General features: G+C 37.9%; 1 protein-coding gene across 1 annotated transcript in view; it reads right to left on the reverse strand.

Annotated features, from left to right (window-relative positions):
- The window catches only part of SYN2 (synapsin II), a 118,846-nt gene extending 100,938 nt beyond the window's left edge, over positions 1 to 17,908 (reverse strand). Inside the window, exon 1 of the mRNA XM_058167433.1 lies at positions 17,193 to 17,908. Within this exon, the coding sequence (XP_058023416.1) occupies positions 17,193 to 17,596 (404 nt within the window). The 5' untranslated portion in view covers positions 17,597 to 17,908. The remainder of the gene's footprint in view (positions 1 to 17,192) is intronic.
- Between the last annotated feature and the right edge of the window lie 3,900 nt (positions 17,909 to 21,808).

Genomic DNA, 21,808 nt, shown 5'->3' on the forward strand with positions numbered 1-21,808 from the left:
AAGACAATGGTTGGAGGAAATGCAGACTGTGAGATTCTGTGGCTTCCATAACTGCACATTCAATCTTATCCCCTCATTATCCAATGCCAAATACAGAGCTAGCTTGCCTAAAGGAATTTTTTGAAAATAATTTCTTGACAAGATTTCAAAGACTAACTTCATATGTTCTTATGTTCTTCCTCATCCCCTGGACAATACTCCCATCTTTGTCAAAAAGGATGGTTCTGTCTACAGTATGTGCAGTCCATATTGCTGAACTCTCTAGTAGTTAGAGATCACTGTCTTTAATTCTTACTGTGAAAAGTTTGAATATATAGTAATGCCCTAAGATTGGTATCTTATTTTCAGAGCCTGACGATTTTTTATGATTTTCTACTTGAGTTCTTAATTGTTCATTTAAATGATTTGTTGATTTATTCTGAAGATCCTATCCTCCATACTTTATGTTCAAGTTCAGACAGTGCTTTAATAACTTTATGGCTTTAGTCTATACAATAAATTATAGAACTGCATCTTTAAATTCTCCTGGGTTGAACCATTTGGCCTACCACATTTCCATCAAAAGTATTCAGCTAGGACAGAAATTGTTTCGTTGTGGAACCTTCTCCTACACATATCAAATATATTCAGCATTTGGAAAGCTTTGCCAGTTTTTATCATAAGTTTATTCCTCATTATGCTGTATTCATCCTACTCAGAAAGTGGTTTCATTTAAGTGAAATACTGAAGGCAACTCAGTGTGGCATTTACTTTTCAGCCCATTTTCTATCATCCAGATATCACCCACCTTTTTTCTTTCTTTTTTTCTTTCTAGAGATTAATACTTCTGATTTTGTCTTGGAAATTGTGCATCTACAATCAGCTTCAAAGTCTAACAGTAACATTTACATTTCTTTTCTGGCAAGTTCTACTTTTCAAAAGAAACTATGATGTTTTTAATAAAACTGAGAAAACTTTGCAGCTTTCGCTGTTTTCTTGAAATACTGAATACCTTATAGAGATTCAAACAGGCCACAAGAATTTAGAACATTTATAAATACTTCACAATCTTATTCAGTGCTGTATCACAAGGTCATGATTTTCTCCTTTACTTCAAATGCCTTACATGTCTATCTTGAACAATGAGAAACTTGGGGCTTTATCATGTAAGCATAAATATTTTTACCATGTAACTTTCTTCCAACCTCAACTTTATGGCTTAAAAACTTTAGTTTCTCTCTCCTAAAACCTGGCCAGCCTATCTTGTGAAAATTTTGGGGCCAAATGGGAGATTCCTTCTTTAACTGACTGAATCAAGGTTCTAGCAAGGTAATTGGGCTAAATCATAACTTTTACTTGTGGTTGAACTCACTTATAAGAACTTATTTTTTTGGCTGCCCTTTTAATATGTCAAATAATATTTAATGGGGCAAGATGTCTAAAAGCACAGATGCCTATCTCTAGGAAATTGTTTTCCAAAAATATACTTCGGAGCAAAAAGATAAAGCATCATCTTTTCCATCTACTTATGTAGAATAAACAAGGAAGAAAGAAATAATGGGGGAGATGCACATTATACACAACTGATTAAGGTTACTTCATATAACACAGATGGATGAATGGATGATGGATGGATGGATGATGGAGGAGAAGCATGCAGGCAGGCAGGCAGACAGACGTGCCATCAAATTAGTTTCAACTCTTAGCGATCACATAAATATATCTTCTCTAGGATAATTTGTCCCTACCTGGTCCTTCAGATCTGTCACCCTCCTTTCAATAGTGTGCTTGTTGTTGCTGTAATTGAATCCCTCACTTGGCTGCTGGCCATCCTATTCTTTTCTTTCCTTCCACTTTCTACAGCATTTAGACTCCTTTCAAAAGCTAGTTCTTTGCATAATGTATCCAAATATGATAATTTGAGACTGATCATTTTTGCTTGAATGAGAATTCGATTAATTGAATTAATTGGTTCTGTTATCCAATAGTCTGCTTTCCATGATATTTTCAGGAGTCTTCTTCAATCTCAAAGTTTAGAAGTCTAACTTTGCATCCATAGTATCACAGGAAAAACTACTGCCTACACAATTCTGATCTTTTAGGTATAGAGACACCCCAGCTTCTAAATATCTGTTTCAAGACCAAAATAGCTATTCTAAAAAGTGCTATTTTATAGAGTTGTGTTTTTTTACGTTGGTTCCTTTACTGTTGACAATCAATCCTAAAAGGCATAAGCTATCCACCACTGTAGTACAAATAATCCTTGACTTAGAACAATTCATTTAGTAACCATACAAAGTTACAACATCACAGAAAACTGACTTATGCTTTTCACACTTATGACCAATGCAGCATCTCCATGGTCACATGATCAAAATTTGGATGCTTGAAAACTGATTCATATTTATGAAGTTTTGTGTCCCGAGATCACTTGGTTAACCTTTTGTGACCTTCTGAAATGCAAAGTCAATGGGAAAGCCAGATTCACTTAACAACCATGTTACTAACTTAACAAGTGCAGTGATTCACTTAACTGCTATGGCAAGAAAGGTCGTAAAATGGGGCAAAATTCACTTAACCACTGTCTCACTTAGCAACAAAAATATTGGGCTCAATTGTGGTTGTAAGTCAAGGACTACCTGTATCTTCATTATCAGCTCGAAGGCTAGTTACTGAACCAGCTTTCATGAATTTGATTTTCTTTGTATTTAACATTAAATCATTTTCACTGTGCTCAGATGGTTGCAGATCATTAGCATTGTCTGCTACCTGAATGGAATAATCAACATAATGTAATAATTAAGGTTTCTTCCTCCAGTTTTAAAATCATGCTCATCTTCTTCCAATCCAGTTTCCCTCAGTATGTATTCAGTATATAGGATAAATAAATAAATAGAGAGTACATAGCCATCTCTCCCTTTTCTGCTGATCTAGAAGCAGTCTGTTTCACCATGTTATGACCGGAATATGGCTTCCTAATTTGCGTATAGATTTCACATACAATGAGATGTTCTATATCATTTTTCTAAGCATATTTCACAATTTGATATGACAGAATTAAAAAAATTATTTCACAAATACAAGAAGATATATACTGTATTTGCTTTTGCAGTCACCTTTTTCATTTTTTTAGGTGAGTCATATTACTAGGTTTGAGGATATTATTAGAGATAGGATTGCAAAGTCTTGCATAGATTTTAAATAATACAAAGTAAAATAAACCTATTTAGAGTCAGTACTTTCACTTGGGAAATTTAAGATTATACAATTTTAAGAAGGTAAAAGTGTTATCTCATTGGGACATAAATTTATCATAGGAACATAAATTTGTCATGAAATGCAGAGTGCTTTGTCTAAAACTCTGTCCAAAAAAAATGGTGCATGTATAATTTGTTTTGCAGCTTCAAATAACTCAAAACATTAATCCTGATTAAGAAAGGCTAACTGAGAATTATACAGGATGTGACCCCAATGCTGAATCATGGAAATACTTGTTTAATGTATCCCAGCCAAATTTCTCTAGTTCTTCCTTTTCATTGAAATCCTATGTCACATTTCACATTATTCAAGACAGGTGCAAAAGCTATGAACAGAAAAAAAAAGTAATAAATGAAATCTCTGCCCAGAGTAAATCTTAGGAAGATGCTCAAAATAATGATTCTGCATAGTGTAAGAGAGGACAGAAGGAAACTCTGGCAGGTTTTGAAGATTCTGTTGTTATAACCTACAACAACAAAGTAGAGTTCCAACAGCATTTGCAGTGTTTGTTTCTTGATCTAGCCTAAGTTGAAGCGATGACATCACCCAATCTTCCAGAGCAACTTTTTGGGTCACAGGATATTTTCAGCCTTAACATGCAGCTGACCTCAGCAATCAATGTGGCCCCTAGTTAGCATTTGGCTGGGAGCCTCCTAGGAATTCCAGCACTTTTAATCCAGAATGGGAAGTCAAATTAACAGTACCAAAAGCAATTATCAAGAACACTGTATGGATACAGTCACCAGAAGTTAATGATAACCGGTCAGTGGGCTTTAGAATTTAATTATTTGCTAAAGTCAGTGACTGAGATGCTGTTTATTGTATTTATTATATTCTCCAAATAATTGAAGTGTTTTGGGAAACATAAATACTATTTCTGCTGATATAATATTGTTCCTTTAAAGTTTAAACTATTGCAACCTGAATACGTACAGACTGTAGAAAGTAGTTGGGTGTTAAACTAAGTAAAACTATTTCTTGAAATTACAATAGCAATTATTTTTCTAAAAACAAAAGAGAAAGAGAGCCTTTTCTGTCATAGCACCTGCCCTCTGGAACATCATATCCTGAGGTGAGATGGGTTGCAACCTGCTCACCTTCCAGAAGGCCCTCAAAATTTCAGGCTTGGGGAGGCCAAGCAAATATTGGTTATATTGTATCTAGTTAGATTGTACTCTCCTCTCATTTTATTAATGCATTTAAATGTATTTACAGTATAATTTTTAAAATTGATTTAATGGTAGAAGACTATGTGTTTTAACTTGTGTACCCCACCCCAAAACGCAAATGAGATGGATGGCTTAATAATGGCCATAATAAATAAACAAAACAGAGTTTCATTTGAAAATAAAAAGCAAAAATGGACAGAGAACAAAAATAGAGATATTAATGAACATTTCTATAGCAGATTCATTAACTCTATATCATTTCTATAGCAGATTCTATAACAGATTTCTATAGCAGATTCATTAACTCTGAAACATGGATTTTGATATAACTTAACTGAATTGATCTATCTATGTTTCTATCTATCTATCTATCTATCTATCTATCTATCTATCTATCTATCTATCTATCATGGATTCCACATTTTCTCATCAGTTTTCATTCACTGATAACCTCATGCTATCTTATTCCTTATGTTTCACTTCTAAAAGCTTTGAATATATGTATTTTGCTTTTTATTAAACACATAACAAGTCCTACTAATACAAACACTACAGTGCAGCATATTTGTGATTTGCACATCTTTATACCGACAACCTGGCAAAATAAATACTTTTGCTTCTCTCTATCCTTCCTGGTCACTCTGTGTGTATGTACATTTCACTTCCATTGCAAGGAATGACAGAGACTAAATTTAGACGTGCAAAATGACTGGTAAAAACCAGAACTACCAGCACATCCAACCACTTCCAATTTGTAGATATAACAAAAGAAGGCTTTAAATAAAAACTAATTTCCACCATCCCTTCTGTCCAGGGCCTATCGTATCTCCTCTGGGAGCTTTACAATATTGTATTTTTTTTTCTTGGTGCTGGAAAGGTGCTGGCAAGAAGGCAGGAAGTAAATAAATAAATATAATGCTTGAATTCATTCTCCTTGGATGAATTCCTCTCTCCAACAGAAAGATCTGCAAAGGAATCATGTTAGATCTAGGGCAGCTTTCAAGGGACCTCGGGATTACAGTTCAATTGTTAAGAGACTTTGGAATCCCAGCATGTACAGTATAAGGCAAAATAAACTCTCAATAACTAAAAGCTTTTCAATGGAATCTAAATATGTTCTAAATAAGATACCTTCACATTCAGTTATAGATGCAGTGTATACCTACAAAAATGAATTATAACTTTACAAAGAAGCCCCATTAAATTTTTAACAAATATTTTTAAGCTACTTTGTATAATCTGGCGTTAAAAAATAGCTACTACTATCATCTGTATCAATACTAAAATGCCTTGATGAAAATGTATTCAATTACTATGCATTAGTAATTCTACATTCTACAGAGGAATTATTGAGTCTGTCATTTGCACCTCTATAACTGTCTGGTTCGGTTCTGCAACCCAACAAGACAGACACAGACTTCAGAGGATAATTAGAACTGCAGAAAAAAACAATTGCTACCAACCTGCCTTCCATTGAGGACCTGTATACTGCACGAATCAAGAAGAGGGCCGTGAAAATATTTACAGATCCCTCACATCCAGGACATAAACTGTTTCAACTCCTACCCTCAAAACGACGCTATAGAGCACTGCACACCAGAACAACAAGACACAAGAACAGTTTTTTCCCGAAGGCCATCACTCTGCTAAACAAATAATTCCCTCAACACTGCCAAACTATTTACTAAATCTGCACTACTATTAATCTTCTCATCGTTCCCATCACCAATCTCTTTCCACTTATGACTGTATGACTGTAACTTTGTTGCTGGCAATCCTTATGATTTATATTGATATATTGACCATCATTTGTGTTGTATATGTTGTACCTTGATGAACGTATCTTTTCTTTTATGTACACTGAGAGCATATGCACCAAGACAAATTCCTTGTGTGTCCAATCACACTTGGCCAATAAAAAATTCTATTCTATTCTATTCTATTAATGGAGGTGACCTGATTCCCTAAGTTTCTAGGCTTCCTCCCATGGTATTATAAGAGCAAATAGGAATACCATTCCAATCTTCCCCAGTATACTATATGGTGCACGCAAATTTTAATAATAATAATAAGAATATGAAGGAGGAGGAGGAGGAGGAGGAAGAAAAGCAGGTGAACAAGCAGGGGGCCACCTAATTAGCTGCTGCAAGATCGCAGACTGACTACAAACAAGGCCATGACAAAACAACAAAAATGCATCGGAATATATGGAAGAAATGCCTTTTGCCTCCAAGCAAGAGCTGGTGGGACCACAAAACAGGCAAAGTAAACAAAAATGAAGACGTTAAAAGGCTCTGGGATTTTAGAATTCAAATAGATAAGCACTTGCCACATAACACTCAAGCTTAACAACTGTTGATAAAAAAAAGTCTGGAGATGACATGGCAGTATCTGGAACAACAGAATGGAAGAGAAAGAACTTGAGAAGATCACAAAATACAAAGACTTGCAAGTAGAAGTAGAAAAACTGTGACAAAAGGAAGCAAAGATAGTATGAATAGTACTTGGGGGCAATCCCAAAACAATTGGAGCATCACTTGTACATCATCAGCATGAACAAAATCACCATCAGTCTATTACAAAATGTATCTTTACTTGAAATAACTTACATTCTACAATACCTTACCACCATCAAACAACATTTACCTCTACCAAGTTCTTAGGAAAGACTTGATAGGTGGATAAAAAAGCCAAATCCAGTTTAAATATCTACTTGATTGTGACTAACTATAATAAAAATACATCACTTGAATACCATCAGCAGTCACCGTCAGCCAAATGCTAAGGGCAGTTTTACTCAGAACATCTTACATCTAGAGACCATCAAGCAACAATATCAACATCAGGTCCTTTGGAAGGACATAGTACTTGCATAAAAATGCCAAATCTAAATATCTGGCTGACTGTGCAACCAATCATAATAATCCTCAAAACTTTCCCCAGATCAGTCAAGGGGTTTGGAGTAGCAAACTGTAAAGTACACAATATTTTCCCAGTCTATCTCCCTGTCCCAATATCTGGTAGAGGTTTTTTGGTGGTGAGCAAGATGAAATTCTAAGAATTTGATAGCTCTACTTGTCTCAACCTATCAGTTGGATTTGATATTCCTAAATAATAGATATGTTCTATAACCTACATTTACATACTGGGATATTTCAGAACAATTATAAAGTATTAGTAAAATTTCTAGTAAATTGTAAAACCCCAAACTTTGAATTAAAAACAACATGCACAGATTTCTTATCCAAATACCTGTAGTATATTTTGTTTTCTTTTTCTGTTTATTTCTGCTGTTAAAATTCCAATAGAAAGTAAGAACTCCAGCTGCTCTAGATGTATGTATTTAATATTAAAAACAAGAAAATGGATAACCTTGCTGATAAATCTTATTTTTAAAAGACTGTAACAAAAGTAGTTGTGAATTATTGAAGAATAGTATAATGGTATAGAAAAGGATAGAATAGAATTTTTTATTGACCAAGTGCGATTGAACACACAAGGAATTTGTCTTGGTGCATATGCTCTCAATGTACATAAAAGAAAAGATACGTTCATCAAGAATTCTAAGGTACAACACTTAATGATAGTCATAGGGTACAAATAAGCAATCAGGAACAATCAATATAAATATAAATCGTAAGGATACAAGCAACAAAGTTACAGCCATACAGTCATAAGTGGAAGGAAATGGGTGATGGGAACAATGAGAAGATTAAGAGTAGTGCAGTTTTAGTAATAGTTTGACAGTGTTGAGGGAATTATTTGTTTAGCAGAGTGATGGCGTTCGGGAAGAAACTGTTCTTGTGTCTAGTTGCTCTGGTGTGCAGTGCTCTGTAGCGTCATTTTGAGGGTAGGAGTTGAAACAGTATATGTCCAGGATGTGAGGGATCTGTAAAAATTTTCACAGCCCTCTTTTTGACTCCTGCAGTATACAGGTCCTCAATGGAAGGCAGGTTGGTAGCAATTGTTTTTTCTGCAGTTCTAATTATCCTCTGAAGTCTGTGTCTGTCTTGTTGGGTTGCAGAACCAAACCAGACAGTTATAGAGGTGCAGATGACAGACTCAATAATTCCTCTGCAGAACTGAATCAGCAGTTCCTTGGGCAGTTTGAGCTTTTTGAGTTGGCGCAGAAAGAACATTCTTTGTTTTGCTTTTTCGATGATGTTTTTGATGTTAGCTGTCCATTTTAGATCTTGCGATATGGTAGAATCTAGAAATTTGAAGGTCTCTACTGTTGATACTGTGTTGTGTAGTATTGTAAAAGGTGGAAGTATGGAAGGGTTTCTCCTAAAGTTTACCACCATTTCTACAGTTTTGAGTGTGTTCAATTCCAGATTATTCCGGTCACACCACAAAGCTAGTTATTCAACCTCCCATCTGTATGCAGTTTCATCATTGTCTCGAACGTGACTGATCACTGTTATGTCATCTGCGAACTTCAGTACTTTAAGAGATGGATCGTTAGAGATGCAGTCATTGGTATACAGAGAGAAGAGAAGTGGGGAGACCACACAACCTTGGGGGGGCCCTGTGCTAATTGTACAGGTATCTGATGTGATTCTGCTTAGCTTCACCTGCTGCTTCCTGTTTGTTAGGAAGCTTATGATCCACTTACAAGTCTGTTCAGGTACCTGTAGCTGGTTTAGCTTAGTTAGAAGAGTATCTGGAATGATGGTATTGAATGCTGAGCTAAGGTCTACAAAGAGAACCCTTGCGTAGGTCTTTGGAGATTCAAGATGTTATAGGATGTAATGCAGAACCATATTAACAGCATCATCTGTTGATCTATTTGCTCGGTATGCAAATTGCAAAGGGTCTAACAGCGGATCCATAATGGTTTTCAAGTGGGACAGCACTAGCCTTTCAAAGGCTTTCATGACTACAGATGTTAGAGCAACTGGTCTGTAGTCATTCAGTTCCTTGATGGTGGGCTTCTTCTGCACTGGGATGATAGTAGAGCATTTGAAGCAAAAAGGAACATAGCACATTTCTAGTGATTTATTGACGATACGGGTGAAGATGGGGGCCAACTGGTCAGCACAGACTTTTAAGCAAGAAGGAGTTATTTTGTCTGGGCCTGGAGCTTTTCCTGGCTTTTGTCTGTGAAATAAGTCTTGCACTTTCTTTTCTGTGAACCCATTGGGATGGGGTCAGTTGTAGGAGGCTTGGCTGTTGTTGGTGTGTCTGAGATGGAAGTTGTGGACATAGGTGGCTGTAGTTTCCTTTTAAACCTGCAGTAAAACACGTTCAGGTCATCTGCCAGTTGCTGATTTCCTTCAGCTTGGGAAGGAGGTTTGCCGTAGCTGGTGGTATTTTTAAAAGTTTTCCACATGTTTGCTGGTTCGTTTGTTGAGAACTGATTCTTTAGCTTTTCAGAGTAGCTCCTCTACTCTGATCTTCCTTGTTAATACATTTCTGGCCTGATTGTATAGCATTTTATCACCTTTTCTGTAGGTCTTCACAAAAGTTGACATATGATGTTACAGTCTGTGCGAGTTCATCTAAGTCTGCAGAGATATTTTCAAAAACATTCCAATCAGTGCAGGCAGGCTTGTAGCTTTAACTTTGCCTCCTCAGTCCAAGTCTTCGCTGATTTAATTGTTGGTTTTGTGGTTTTAAGTCTTTGCCTGATCAGAGTGTCCCACAGCTCCTCGTAGTAAGGACCAATGGGCATCTTTTAGTGTTGTGTAGCAGTGGTCTAAAGTATTCTTGCCTCTAGTAAGAAAATTGACATGCTAAAAGTATTTTGGTAGCTCTTTTCTTAACTTTGCCTTGTTTAGTCTCCCAAAATAATGGGCAGTGAATTGGGGTATTTGGCTTCGGCCTCCATAATTTGGTCCCCTAGAATTCGTAATGCCTTGTTTACACAGGCTTGTGGTGGGACATAAACAGCAATTAGAAGAAATGGGGAAAATTCATGAGGCGAATAGTATGATTTGCAGTTGAAATTAATGTTTCTAAGTTTTCGTCACAGAATTTATATATTATAGTTATATCCTGAGACCAGCTGTTATTGATATATAAGCATAGCCTCCTTCCTTCTTTTTATCAGATGTTTCTGCAATTCTGTCTGATTGTTGAATCTGAAACCCTGGGATATGCTGCTATCATCAATTGATTCATTTAACCTGCCGCTATCATCAATTGATTCATTTAACCAGGTTTCAGAGAAGCATAGGCTGCTGAACTGTAAAAGTCAGAATTGTATCTGTTTAAAAGGAGTATTTCATCCATTTTATTTGCTCCCTAAAGACACGTTGCTTAATTTTTAGCAGATGGTCTCGTAAGGAATCCGTAGTGAGTCGCAGAGAATAATTAAAAATAAAGAAACCATTAGAGAGCATTTCACTGAGGCATCCTTCAGCAGCGCCACCTTGGAATGAAGAGGGCCATGTATACAATTATACATGACCAAGATGTTACTCTTCTTGGTAATCCATGTTTTTTAAAAAAACTGTTCTATTTATTTCACCCTGAAATCCCTCCTTGCTAAACTCTCAAGCTAACAATATATGGATATTGGCAGTCATCCAGGTCATGATTGTCCAAAAGATGCTTTTTCAGAAGGCAACTGGACTTTCTTGTTTTTTCTTTGAAAAAACATATTTGGGTGACCTGGATGTCTGAGAATCTCCATAGACTTTTAGCTACCGTGTTTCCCTGAAAATAAGACCCTGTCTTATATTTTTTGAACCCAGTAATAATAATAATAATAATAATAATAATAATAATAATAACAACAACAACAACAACAACAACAACAACAACAACAACAGCAAGAGTTGTAAGGGACCTTGGAGGTCTTCTAGTCCAACCCCCGGCCTAGGCAGGAAACCCTACACCATCTCAGACAAATGACTATCCAACATTTTCTTAAAAATTTCCAGTGTTGGAGTATTTATAACTTCTGTAGGCAAGTTGTTCCACTGATTAATTGTTCTAACTGTCAGGAAATTTCTCCTTAGTTCTAAGTTGCTTCTCTCCATGATTAGTTTCCACCCATTGCTTCTTGTTCTATCCTCAGGTGCTTTGGAGAATAGTTTGACTCCCTCTTTTTTGTGGCAACCCCTCTTTTTTGTGGCAACCCTGAGATATTGGAACACTGCTATCATGTCTCCCCTAGTCTTTCTTATTGCCATGTGCTCAAAAGCCCGATTGGGCTTATCAGGGGATGTCTTATTTTGGGGGAAACAGGATATTCACTCTGGGATGAACATCCTTCGAATGGTGTGGAAGTATGAATAGATTTCCAAAAAAATTGCAGACCACAGGAACCATTTGCACTTCAGTTTGAAATGCAGACTCATCCCCTAAAGCTTGTACCTGTCTTCCTCATGGAAGGAACACAGGACAGAAAACATCCTGCAACCAAGAAGGCTTCACACACATCTGCACTACTCAGGTGACCCTGATGACACAGATAAATCAATGACTCTCTAAAAGGATGGAATTGACCAGTTGTATGCAAGGAATATAAATCCTTCCATTCCCCACCAGTTAGAGCTGAAGATGAGAAGCCAAATGTCTTGAAAGAAAAAAACAAGAAAGTACAGTTGCGTCCTGAAAAAGCACCTTGGGGATTCTCAAGCTAACACATAACTCAGGAGGAAGCTGAATCCACCAGAGGAGAGGGCAACAAGACAAACCACCTACATATTAATCCTGTGGTTTTATGGACCAGGTCAGAATGTTTATGTTCCCTCTTTCTCTGTCTCTCTGCCTGCCTCCCTCCCTTCTCTCTCTCTCTCCCCCTTTCATCTATCTATCAAATTTTATATATACACTAGTTGGCACAGCTTGTCTTCAAGGCTTTTTGGAAGGTCAAAAGGGGTGGAGGTGGGGTCAAATCTTACCTCAGGAGGCAAGATGTTCCAGAAGATGGGAGTCATGGCATAAAAGGCTCTTTTTCTGGTCCCCAGGCTGATGGGCATTTATAGCATGCCCTTTCTGCCAGCATGGATGGGATGAGTTAATCCCATTGAGGTAAGCTGATTTCTCAGATATCCTAGATCCGGTCCGATTTGTGGACCGTTACCAGGCTGCAGCATGCCAGAAACCAGGGCCTGCAATCAAGTGAAGCCTCATCCATGGGATGCAGGCAGTATGCGAAACCATGCCCCTTCTGGCCCATGGAAAAACTTCACTCCACAGAACCAGTCCCTGGTGGCCAAAAGGTAGGGGGCCTCTGGCCTAAATCCTCATGTTATAAAACAGGACACTTGAAGGGCAGAGTCTTGTCAAGATCTCATAGCTGAATGGCCTTGGTTCCTGAACTAGATTCCCATATCTGAGATATGTCAATGAATCTCTTCTGTAGAACTGGTTAACAAGTTATATTTCATGTACTGTATAGGTTTCAGACCTAGGCTAATCAGGTTCTGAAAGGCGTGCAGTCAAATACCATCTATAGCATCACTAGCATATGTAAGTTTATATCTAATTGTAACAGCTTATATGCAGTATTCCTTCCAACTCAGACCGATCTGATCCCTCAAATATGCATATGACATTTTTCCATTTCAAAAATGCTTTTAAGACCTGCATATGTGGAATACTCAGCAATAAAAATAAACAATCACCCATGTGATTGTGAACATCTATTCAGTATTATAGTAGTCATTCCCAACATTTCTCAATATAGACTAGCAGTAACTTCATACATTATAAAATGCAAAATACAAAGATAAAAAGACTCCTATTCCCAAAGTACTATTTGCAGACTAAAAATACTAAGCACATAGATCTGTCGGATGTCAGATGTTAGTTATAATAATGCAAGTAGCCATGGGAACAGACATAGAATTTTCTTATTGTTTTTATAATTCATTAGGCAATCAATTTGGGAGTGTCCTCTTTGAAGAATTGACATTGACTATTGTTCCTGACTTTTTATTTTTCCTCTTCAGAAATAGTTTCAGGAAGACCCCTACTTGCACATATCCAAGGAACATTATATAGATACATGGTGGCTTGCTTTCCATAATGCAAGATATGGTATTGAAACCATTCCTGTAGAAATGCTGCAGCAATTGCTGAAGAGTTTTCCTTTTCTATAAAATGATTGTGGAAAACAGAAACAATATAGCACCTAGCAGTAGAAAAATTTGGCTGTACACCGCCCTGAGTCCTTCAGGAGAAGGGCGGTATAAAAATCTAATAAAATAAATAAATAAATAAATAAAATAAAAAGATCACCAGGTCCATAGACATCAAAACACTAGATGTTTAATTCTTAAAGCAACAGATTCAGGTAATGTTGAAATTAGTTGTGGCTTTATAATAGCACTTACACCTCTTTACCTGACTACGCTCTTTAAAGATATACAGAATCAGAAAGGATTAATGTTATTATTCATGGAAGACCCTAAACTGAATGAAACTAAACCCTAAATGAAAAACTATATGCATTGCATTATGCTGTCCCTGGCCTTAAACCAAAATTTGCACTATACCTCCATTCCCAAATTGACTGCCTAATGAACCACTGCTATATAAAATATTCTTCCTTCTCCAGAAATAATATTGTATCTAGAAGTGCATGTTTGATTCCTCCCTCCCTTGTATGAAAGATCTTTGAAGGAAGTTGCTAAGACGTATATGATTTATAAAAAAAGAGGACGCCATTTTCCAAATTCTTAACATACTATTTGGGAGATTAATATTTTTGGGAATTATTTTAAGCTTCATTAATTTTTGAACTCTTACTTGAAAACTGAATATGCATTAAATTGATTATTTTTAATGCCTTATAATTGGCACTGATATTTGATCCCCCCCCCCTTCTTAAACTACAGCAAGTGCTGTATAGTATTTAAGGAAAACACAATACAGTAACCACAGGTAGCAAGAAATTAAAGGCAGACGAGAACACGGAATCTGATTTAGGTAAGTAAGAGAATGGCAACTAGGATGCAATCCAGATACTAAAGAAGAGAAGCATCTTGCCATAGAAATGGCAGGAGAACATTCCTGCCATAGAAATGCTGCAGAAGATGAATGGAGCAATCCATCCCTCTCTATCAAAGTCTAGCAGATTGGTCAAATGTATTGCATGCTAAGGTTTGTATGTTGATTTCTAAACAAGGAAATATGGGTTCACAGGTATATAAAAATATTGCATGCAGCTTGTTTACATGGAAAATAGTTGGAAATACAGAAAGTTATAACTATAGTATTAAGAAACATTTTTAAAATTTTTTAAAAATCTATATTGGAACTCAAATAAAAGGAACATTAAAATACTTTATAAAAAATACATTATTTGTCATTACCGTCATATCACAGAATCTGCTAAATGCTCTGTAAGCTACTATAATCACTTTACCACGGTTGTACACATGTACTAAATTAATTTATATGGTCATACAAATTAATATAATTATTATGCTAAACATAAATGTGTATTTCCTGGAGAAGTAAATATATCCCCTAATAGGTAACTTCAATTCTCTATTAATGATCCTGTTTAGCAAACCTTCTGCAGACTTATTTTCTCTTCTGGTTTTATATAAGAGTCTTCAGACAAACAAAAAAACAGCTGCTTTCCATATTAACTTTGTTACTTTATCAGTTAATAAACAGAGGCATTTTACAAATTTTACCTTGCCTGCAATTTTTGAAATCAAATTTACACTATTTGGAAAATTAAAGAATGGTGCATTAAATTGTATGCTGCATAAATGGATAGATAATATGTTGTAACAAATAGAGGACAATTCCCAAGGTATCATTAGATCAATAGGAAGAAAAACTTTAGTATTATGTATGCAGTTCCAAGAAGCCAAATAAATATTGAATATGAGGAAATATTTGACAATTGCCATTTTGGTTTAGAGTCAGACTATAGTACATGTTACTGGATCAAGCTCTTCTAAGTTATTCTGTTTTCACATCAGGTACCAAATATCTTTGAAATTTCTTAAGCAAATGGTCTCAAATTATTTGTCCCTGGAATATGATATCCAACATTCAAATCCTTTGAACATGGAGGTACTCATAACTAATTATCATAAACTTACCTTCCCAAGTCTGGCATCTTATACAGTGTACATATGACAAAAACATGAAAATTCCTAGCTATGGAGTACCACTACATCTGAAAGACTCTAGGTTTGAAAAACTATCATAAAGCAACCTGTGCTTGAATATATCATAAGTTATCAAACATTGCAACTTATAGTTCTTTGTCTTTTTCTTGCTATTTTGAGATAGATATTAAACAGTTAAAGTACCTCACTGTACTACTTTATTTGTTTGCTATCCTTAGCACATAATACTAAGAAAAATAACCTCCACGTTAATCAAATGACACAGTGAACCATTAAGAATTTTTCATTAAAATTCAATTCACATATACACATACACATAATTAAAAAGATTATTAAAAATGGAAAATGATAATATGTAATACTAGGATCACATCTGTTAAAACCTAATTGATTTTCATGCTCTGACACAAAAACATCTAGATGGACAGTTCCACTAACTTGTTGCAGCAAACACAATATGGCCATTTTGTTCTTGTCTAATGCTACTGCATGAGATTGAATGTATTTACTCCCAACAAATACTTCCATGCAAACATATACTAAACACTTTATGTCTGAGGATCATGTACAGGGCTGCATTGTTAGAATCCTATTGTGACACCTTTAACATCAACAAAACCGTCATTTAAAAATGGTATTATTGACTGATAAACAGTAAAAACATGAGATTTAAAGTGTTATGCAAAATATGCCCCTTCAAAAATAATTCATAAATAATTCTGTACAGCATAGCATCTTCTTAAAATATATGCAAATATATTTTGACTTGCATAGAGGAACTTAAGCTCTTTATCTTCAAGTAAAGCTGAGATCAGTTAAATCTGTATTTTCAAGAGGTCCAGACAAACACAATTTAGCCCAAGAGGACACAGTTTATACATTTGATGCTTATTTGGTGTTTATGGATTTGTTTTACAAATTTTATTTTTCTATATATTGAATATATGCTTAAAATAATTTCAAGCTAATTCATAATTTACTTCCTAGACCAAATATGTAGAATTGTCTGGTTCTTAATATGACAGATAACCTTCCTCCCCACCAAAATTAATCATGTTAAATATTCAAGCTATATAGGCAAAGTTCATGCTATAATGAAAACAGTTTTTACTTGCGTGCGAGAACACACGCAGACCTAAAATGTGACTTCCCAAGCTTTGTCTCATCTTTTCACCTTTGATGGGATCAAAATTATTTCCGAATTCCAGCATTTACTGAATATCCCTTTCCCTGCTTAAGCAAAGCATGGCATCTGCAACTCAAGGTTTTGGATGCCATGAAACATTCCTCAAGTGTACCAAACCTGGAAACAACAACTTCCTAGTGCACATACTGCTTGGCCAAACATGCACATGTGCAACAATGAACATGTGACCATCCTGAGGCAGGTTGGACTCCTCTTTCTGCCTCCCTCCTGTGGCAGTCCTTTGCAGGAAGGAGATGAGTTGCAAGTGGCCCCAAGCCTCAGCAGGCCAGAAGCAGTTCCCTCCCTCCCCTTACCCTACATTACTATTGCCTTCCACCTTGGCAAGCCAGCCTCAGGTGGCCATGCCCGTTGGCCTCGCTGCAGCCCAATGGGGATCATGCCACAGGCAGGGTTCCTTTCCAGACCCTGGATGGACACACTCCAGGTTTCTTCGCACTGTCACGGCCAGGTCCCTCCTGGACGGTCAGGACAGGCGTTCCCCGCCTCTGTATCGCTCCCAGCAGAAAGGGGGTGGCAGGGAGGGCGCCTTACCAGTCCGTCTGAGGCTCGTCAATGACCAGGAGCAGCTTGAACTTTTTGGCTGCCGCTGAGGAAGACGAGGAGGCATCCACCAAGCCCGCCGAGGCTGCCGTCTGCTTCACGGCATTGGAAAGGGAGCTGAAGAAGCTGCTGCCCACCGACTGTTGCTGCTGCTGCTGCTGCTGCTGCTGTGGCGGCGGCTGAGACGGCTGAGGGGAAGGCGCCGCCGGCTGCGGCTGCGGCTGTTTGCGCTCCGAGGCCGGGGAAGAGGACGAAGAAGCTGCCGAAGAGGCAGGCGGAACGGCCGGAGGGGGAGGCTGTTGGGGCTCCGGCCGCTGCAGGTCGGTCATGTACCCATTGGGCAGGTTGGCGATAAAGCTGCTGTCCGAGAGCCTGCGCCGCAGAAAGTTCATCATTTGGCCGCCGAGCCGAGGGAAAAGTGGTCGCCGACGAGAGGGGAAAGGAGCCTAAAGGATGGAAGACTGGCTGGCTGGCGGCTTTTCCGCTTTGCCCGCCGCCTCGCTGGGTGCCGGAGAAGGAGGGAGCAGGAGCGCTGCCGCTGCTACGTGCGGGAGCCGCCGCGGCTGCTGCTAATGCCGCCGCTTCCCCGCTTGTCCCGCCCTCCCGTCTCTAGGTGGCAGCCGCCCAAGCCGTTGCCGCCTTGCCTTGCCTTGCCTTCCTTGCTCTGCTCTGAGGGCGGAGGGAAGCGGCGCCAAACCGCGCCCTTATCGCCCGCCCTGAAATCAACGGGGGTCCTCTCGAGAAGCCCGCGTTCAACCGCCGACTCCCGTCCTTCGGCTGTAAAGCTCCCGCGCTCCCGGCATCCTCCCCGCGCGCAAAACTCCTCGCAAAACAACAACAACAACCCAGCCCTGCTCCTCTTTTTTCCGCCCTGCGCGTTTAGTTGGAAGATGCCACGGGCGGCGAGGTGTCCGTGGGCCAGGGTCAACCGTGCCCCGCAAAACTCCTGGCTCTGACCATTTTGAAAGGCGAGGCTCCGCTTCACCCGTGCAAAAAAAAAAAAAAAGAGGGTAGCTGTCATGGGAACGCGAAATCGTCATGGTACCTGTGGCCCCGGCAGTGTCAAGCAAAAGGCAGCTTCACACAAGTCCTCAGAGATCCAAGTTTTTTCTTTCAAGTGTGAAGGGCAGCATCTACACGAAAGAGTGCCCTGAACTTGTTTTAAGCCTATCATCTGGAAGTGGCCTGTACACTATAAAAACAACAGCCACAAAACGTTTAATAGCCAAATCAGTGTCTGGAAATCCCAGCATGAAAGATATTTTAAACAGAAGACAAACATTTACACCGTAGGTATCGCCATATGCCCTTAAAGGCAAAGTCACATTAGGAAGCTGTGGTGGAGAAGGTCCTTCTTAGTCCCTACCAGCTGTATCCTGGCCACCCTGATGGAAAGAGCTGTTCCTCTTTCCAAATTTTAATTTTGATAGGACATAATTTCTCAGACTATACCCTGAAGCTTCAAACTGAACATTTGGTATGGAAATCAAAAACATTTCTGAATAACAAGAGGAAAATCTTAAATTCAGGTAGGAGGGAACGTGCTCACTTCAATGAGCACATTACATCTTCTAGCAGATATATTCAAGAGACTGCAAATAAAAGTGAAAAGAGTGCTTATTCACTGAATCTCTCTTGTATACCTGCACAATACAGTATCTCTGATATTAATCCTTGTCTATTGCTTACTTCCAGCACCCACAATTACCAGTAAAAGGTCACGGAAGATGTCAGAAATAATAAACCCTCATCTTGAGCGGCTGAAGACCATCAACAGCCACCACAACAAAACACCTTTTCTGGTTGGTAGATAAAGTAGCCAGACTTTATCATGCCATTTTGACATGATATATGTATTCTTAAGGTAGACATAAATGAGAGCACAATATGGGGAATATACTAAGCACAATTAAAAGTAATTTGTCCTTAGGTAAAGAGCCACACACCCTGACAACCTCCAGTTCCAGTTGTGCAGATAAGCCAAATGATGATTACACAGAAATAACCACATATTTGAACAAATCTTTACTTGCTAAAAATCTGCACTGTAAATGTGAAGAAAACGTCATTCAAATAACTGAACCTCCTTAAATACAACATAAACTTCCAGTTCACTATAAGATATTCTCCAGGACCAACACATCATATTACGTTTTGCAATATACAGTATTTATTTCTAATTTGAGGAGGGCATTTAATGCAAAAGTATCAGCTTTTTGAATAAGAAACTTAGCTCTGCTAAATTCAGATTCACTTATCTCTTAAAAATGAAATGCCAAGACCTTTTAGAACATCTCCTGTTAAAAAAGAATATAAAGGACAGTTCAATGCACTGTGTTTCTTTTTGGTATTTTTCTATTACCTGTTATTAAATTCTTGGCTTAGCCTTCCAGAATTCCATTATCACCTGAATACATTTCTGGTTGAAATTGAACTTGGCGAAAGAAGAACTCAATGGGTCAAGACTAAAGTTGGAATATATAATTTGCAACCAAGCATCATGGGGGGTAATGGAGGGGGGATATTTGTATGGCAAATTTACCTGTCACTTTGACCCAGCTAGTCAAGCATTTTGCTGCTACAATAATATGACCATGAGAAACAAATCTGTTTAAAAAAGGACACTGAGTTTTTAAGCACTGTTTTATACAATACAAAACATTATTCACAAGCCCCATGCAGTTTACTGGCCTTTTGCTGTGAATGTTAAACACTATCTATATGCTTCTCCTAGAGCGGTATGTTAGTCATCAAAATCAGCTGATCTTGGTCATGATGCAGTAGTTGCCAATTCTATAAACATCTAGCTCTGCATGTGATTAAAACAACAAATGGAGGAATTTTTAAGTAGGCACCATATGCTAAATGTGTTTGTAAATCCATCCAGACAGCCGGTTGGGATCAAGCAATCTCAGGTTTTGTATGATGATCTATATTTGCTGCAATTTAACCTAAGCTGATAGAATAGAATAGAATAGAATTTTATTGGCCAAGTGTGATTGGACACACAAGGAATTTGTCTTGGTGCATATGCTCTCAGTGTACATAAAAGAAAAGATACGTTCATCAAGGTACAACATTTACAACACAATTGATGATCAATATATCAATATAAATCATAAGGATTGCCAGCAACAAGTTATAGTCATACAGTCATAAGTGGAAAGAGATTGGTGATGGGAACTATGAAACGATTAATAGTAGTGCAGATTCAGTAAATAGTCTGACAGTGTTGAGGGAATTATTTGTTTAGCAGAGTGATGGCCTTCGGGAAAAAACTGTTCTTGTGTCTAGTTGTTCTGGTGTGCAGTGCTCTATAGCGTCGTTTTGAGGGTAGGAGTTGAAACAGTTTATGTCCAGGATGCGAGGGATCTGCAAATATTTTCACGGCTCTCTTCTTGATTCGTGCAGTATACAGGTCCTCAATGGAAGGCAAGTTGGTAGCAATTATTTTTTCTGCAGTTCTAATTATCCTCTGTAGTCTGTTTTTCTTGTTGGGTTGCAGAACCGAACCAGACAGTTATAGAGGTGCAAATGACAGACTCAATAATTCCTCTGTAGAACTGGATCAGCAGCTCCTTGGGCAGTTTGAGCTTACTGAGTTGGCGCAGAAAGAACATTCTTTGTTGTCCTTTTTTAATGATGTTTTTGATGTTAGCTGTCCATTTGAGATCTTGCGATATGATAGAACCCAGAAATTTGAAGGTTTCTACTGTTGATACTGTGTTGTCAAGTATTGTGAGAGGTGGAAGTATGGAAGGGTTTTTCCTAAAATCTACCACCATTTCTACGGTTTTGAGTGTGTTCAGTTCCAGATTGTTTTGGTTGCACCACAAGGCTAGTCGTTCGACCTCTCGTCTATATGCGGATTCGTCATTGTCTCGAATGAGACCAATCACTGTTGTGTCATCTGCGAACTTCAGTAGCTTAACAAATGGATCATTGGAGATGCAGTCATTGGTATACAGAGAGAAGAGAAGTGGGGAGAGCACACAGCCTTGGGGGGCCCCTGTGCTAATTGTACAGGTATTTGATGTGATCTTGCTTAGCTTCACCTGCTGCTTCTTATTAACACCAGAGCCAATGAATAAATCTGAATCTGAATGGAGAATGTATTCCAAGCTGGCTTAGTTGTTGCAGCCTTTTACAGTGCAAGCCTTCTTTAAACATCCCTAGGACTAAATTATCCTGAGCTGAATGCTATCAACCCAGGATAATTTGATTAACTGAATCATGCAGCCAAGTGAAATGGAGAGTTTTACTATGCATCACAGTCATTAATATTGTACAGCTCAAAGTATGGTCTAAAATAGTCATCCATAGTCTCATGTTTGATTCTTTAAATAAATCTTGGTGCATCAGTTCTTCTGCAGCATTCTCCTGTTTTCTTCAATAGAAAAGATCAGAGAAGAAAAATGGAGTGGAATCAAAGACTGAAGATGACTAAGGGAATCCATTTTCAGGCCTGACAGTATAGTTACACAAAGAAGGCTTGCAGTGGGAACTTTGTGTATACACTGAATGCAACAAAATATTTTCAATCAAAAATTAAGCTCTTCTCAACTCTACCATTTTACCACTTTTGTTACAGTTACTACTAATTTTAG

The sequence above is a fragment of the Ahaetulla prasina genome, chromosome 2, assembly GCF_028640845.1.
Source record: "Ahaetulla prasina isolate Xishuangbanna chromosome 2, ASM2864084v1, whole genome shotgun sequence".
NCBI lineage: Eukaryota > Metazoa > Chordata > Lepidosauria > Squamata > Colubridae > Ahaetulla > Ahaetulla prasina.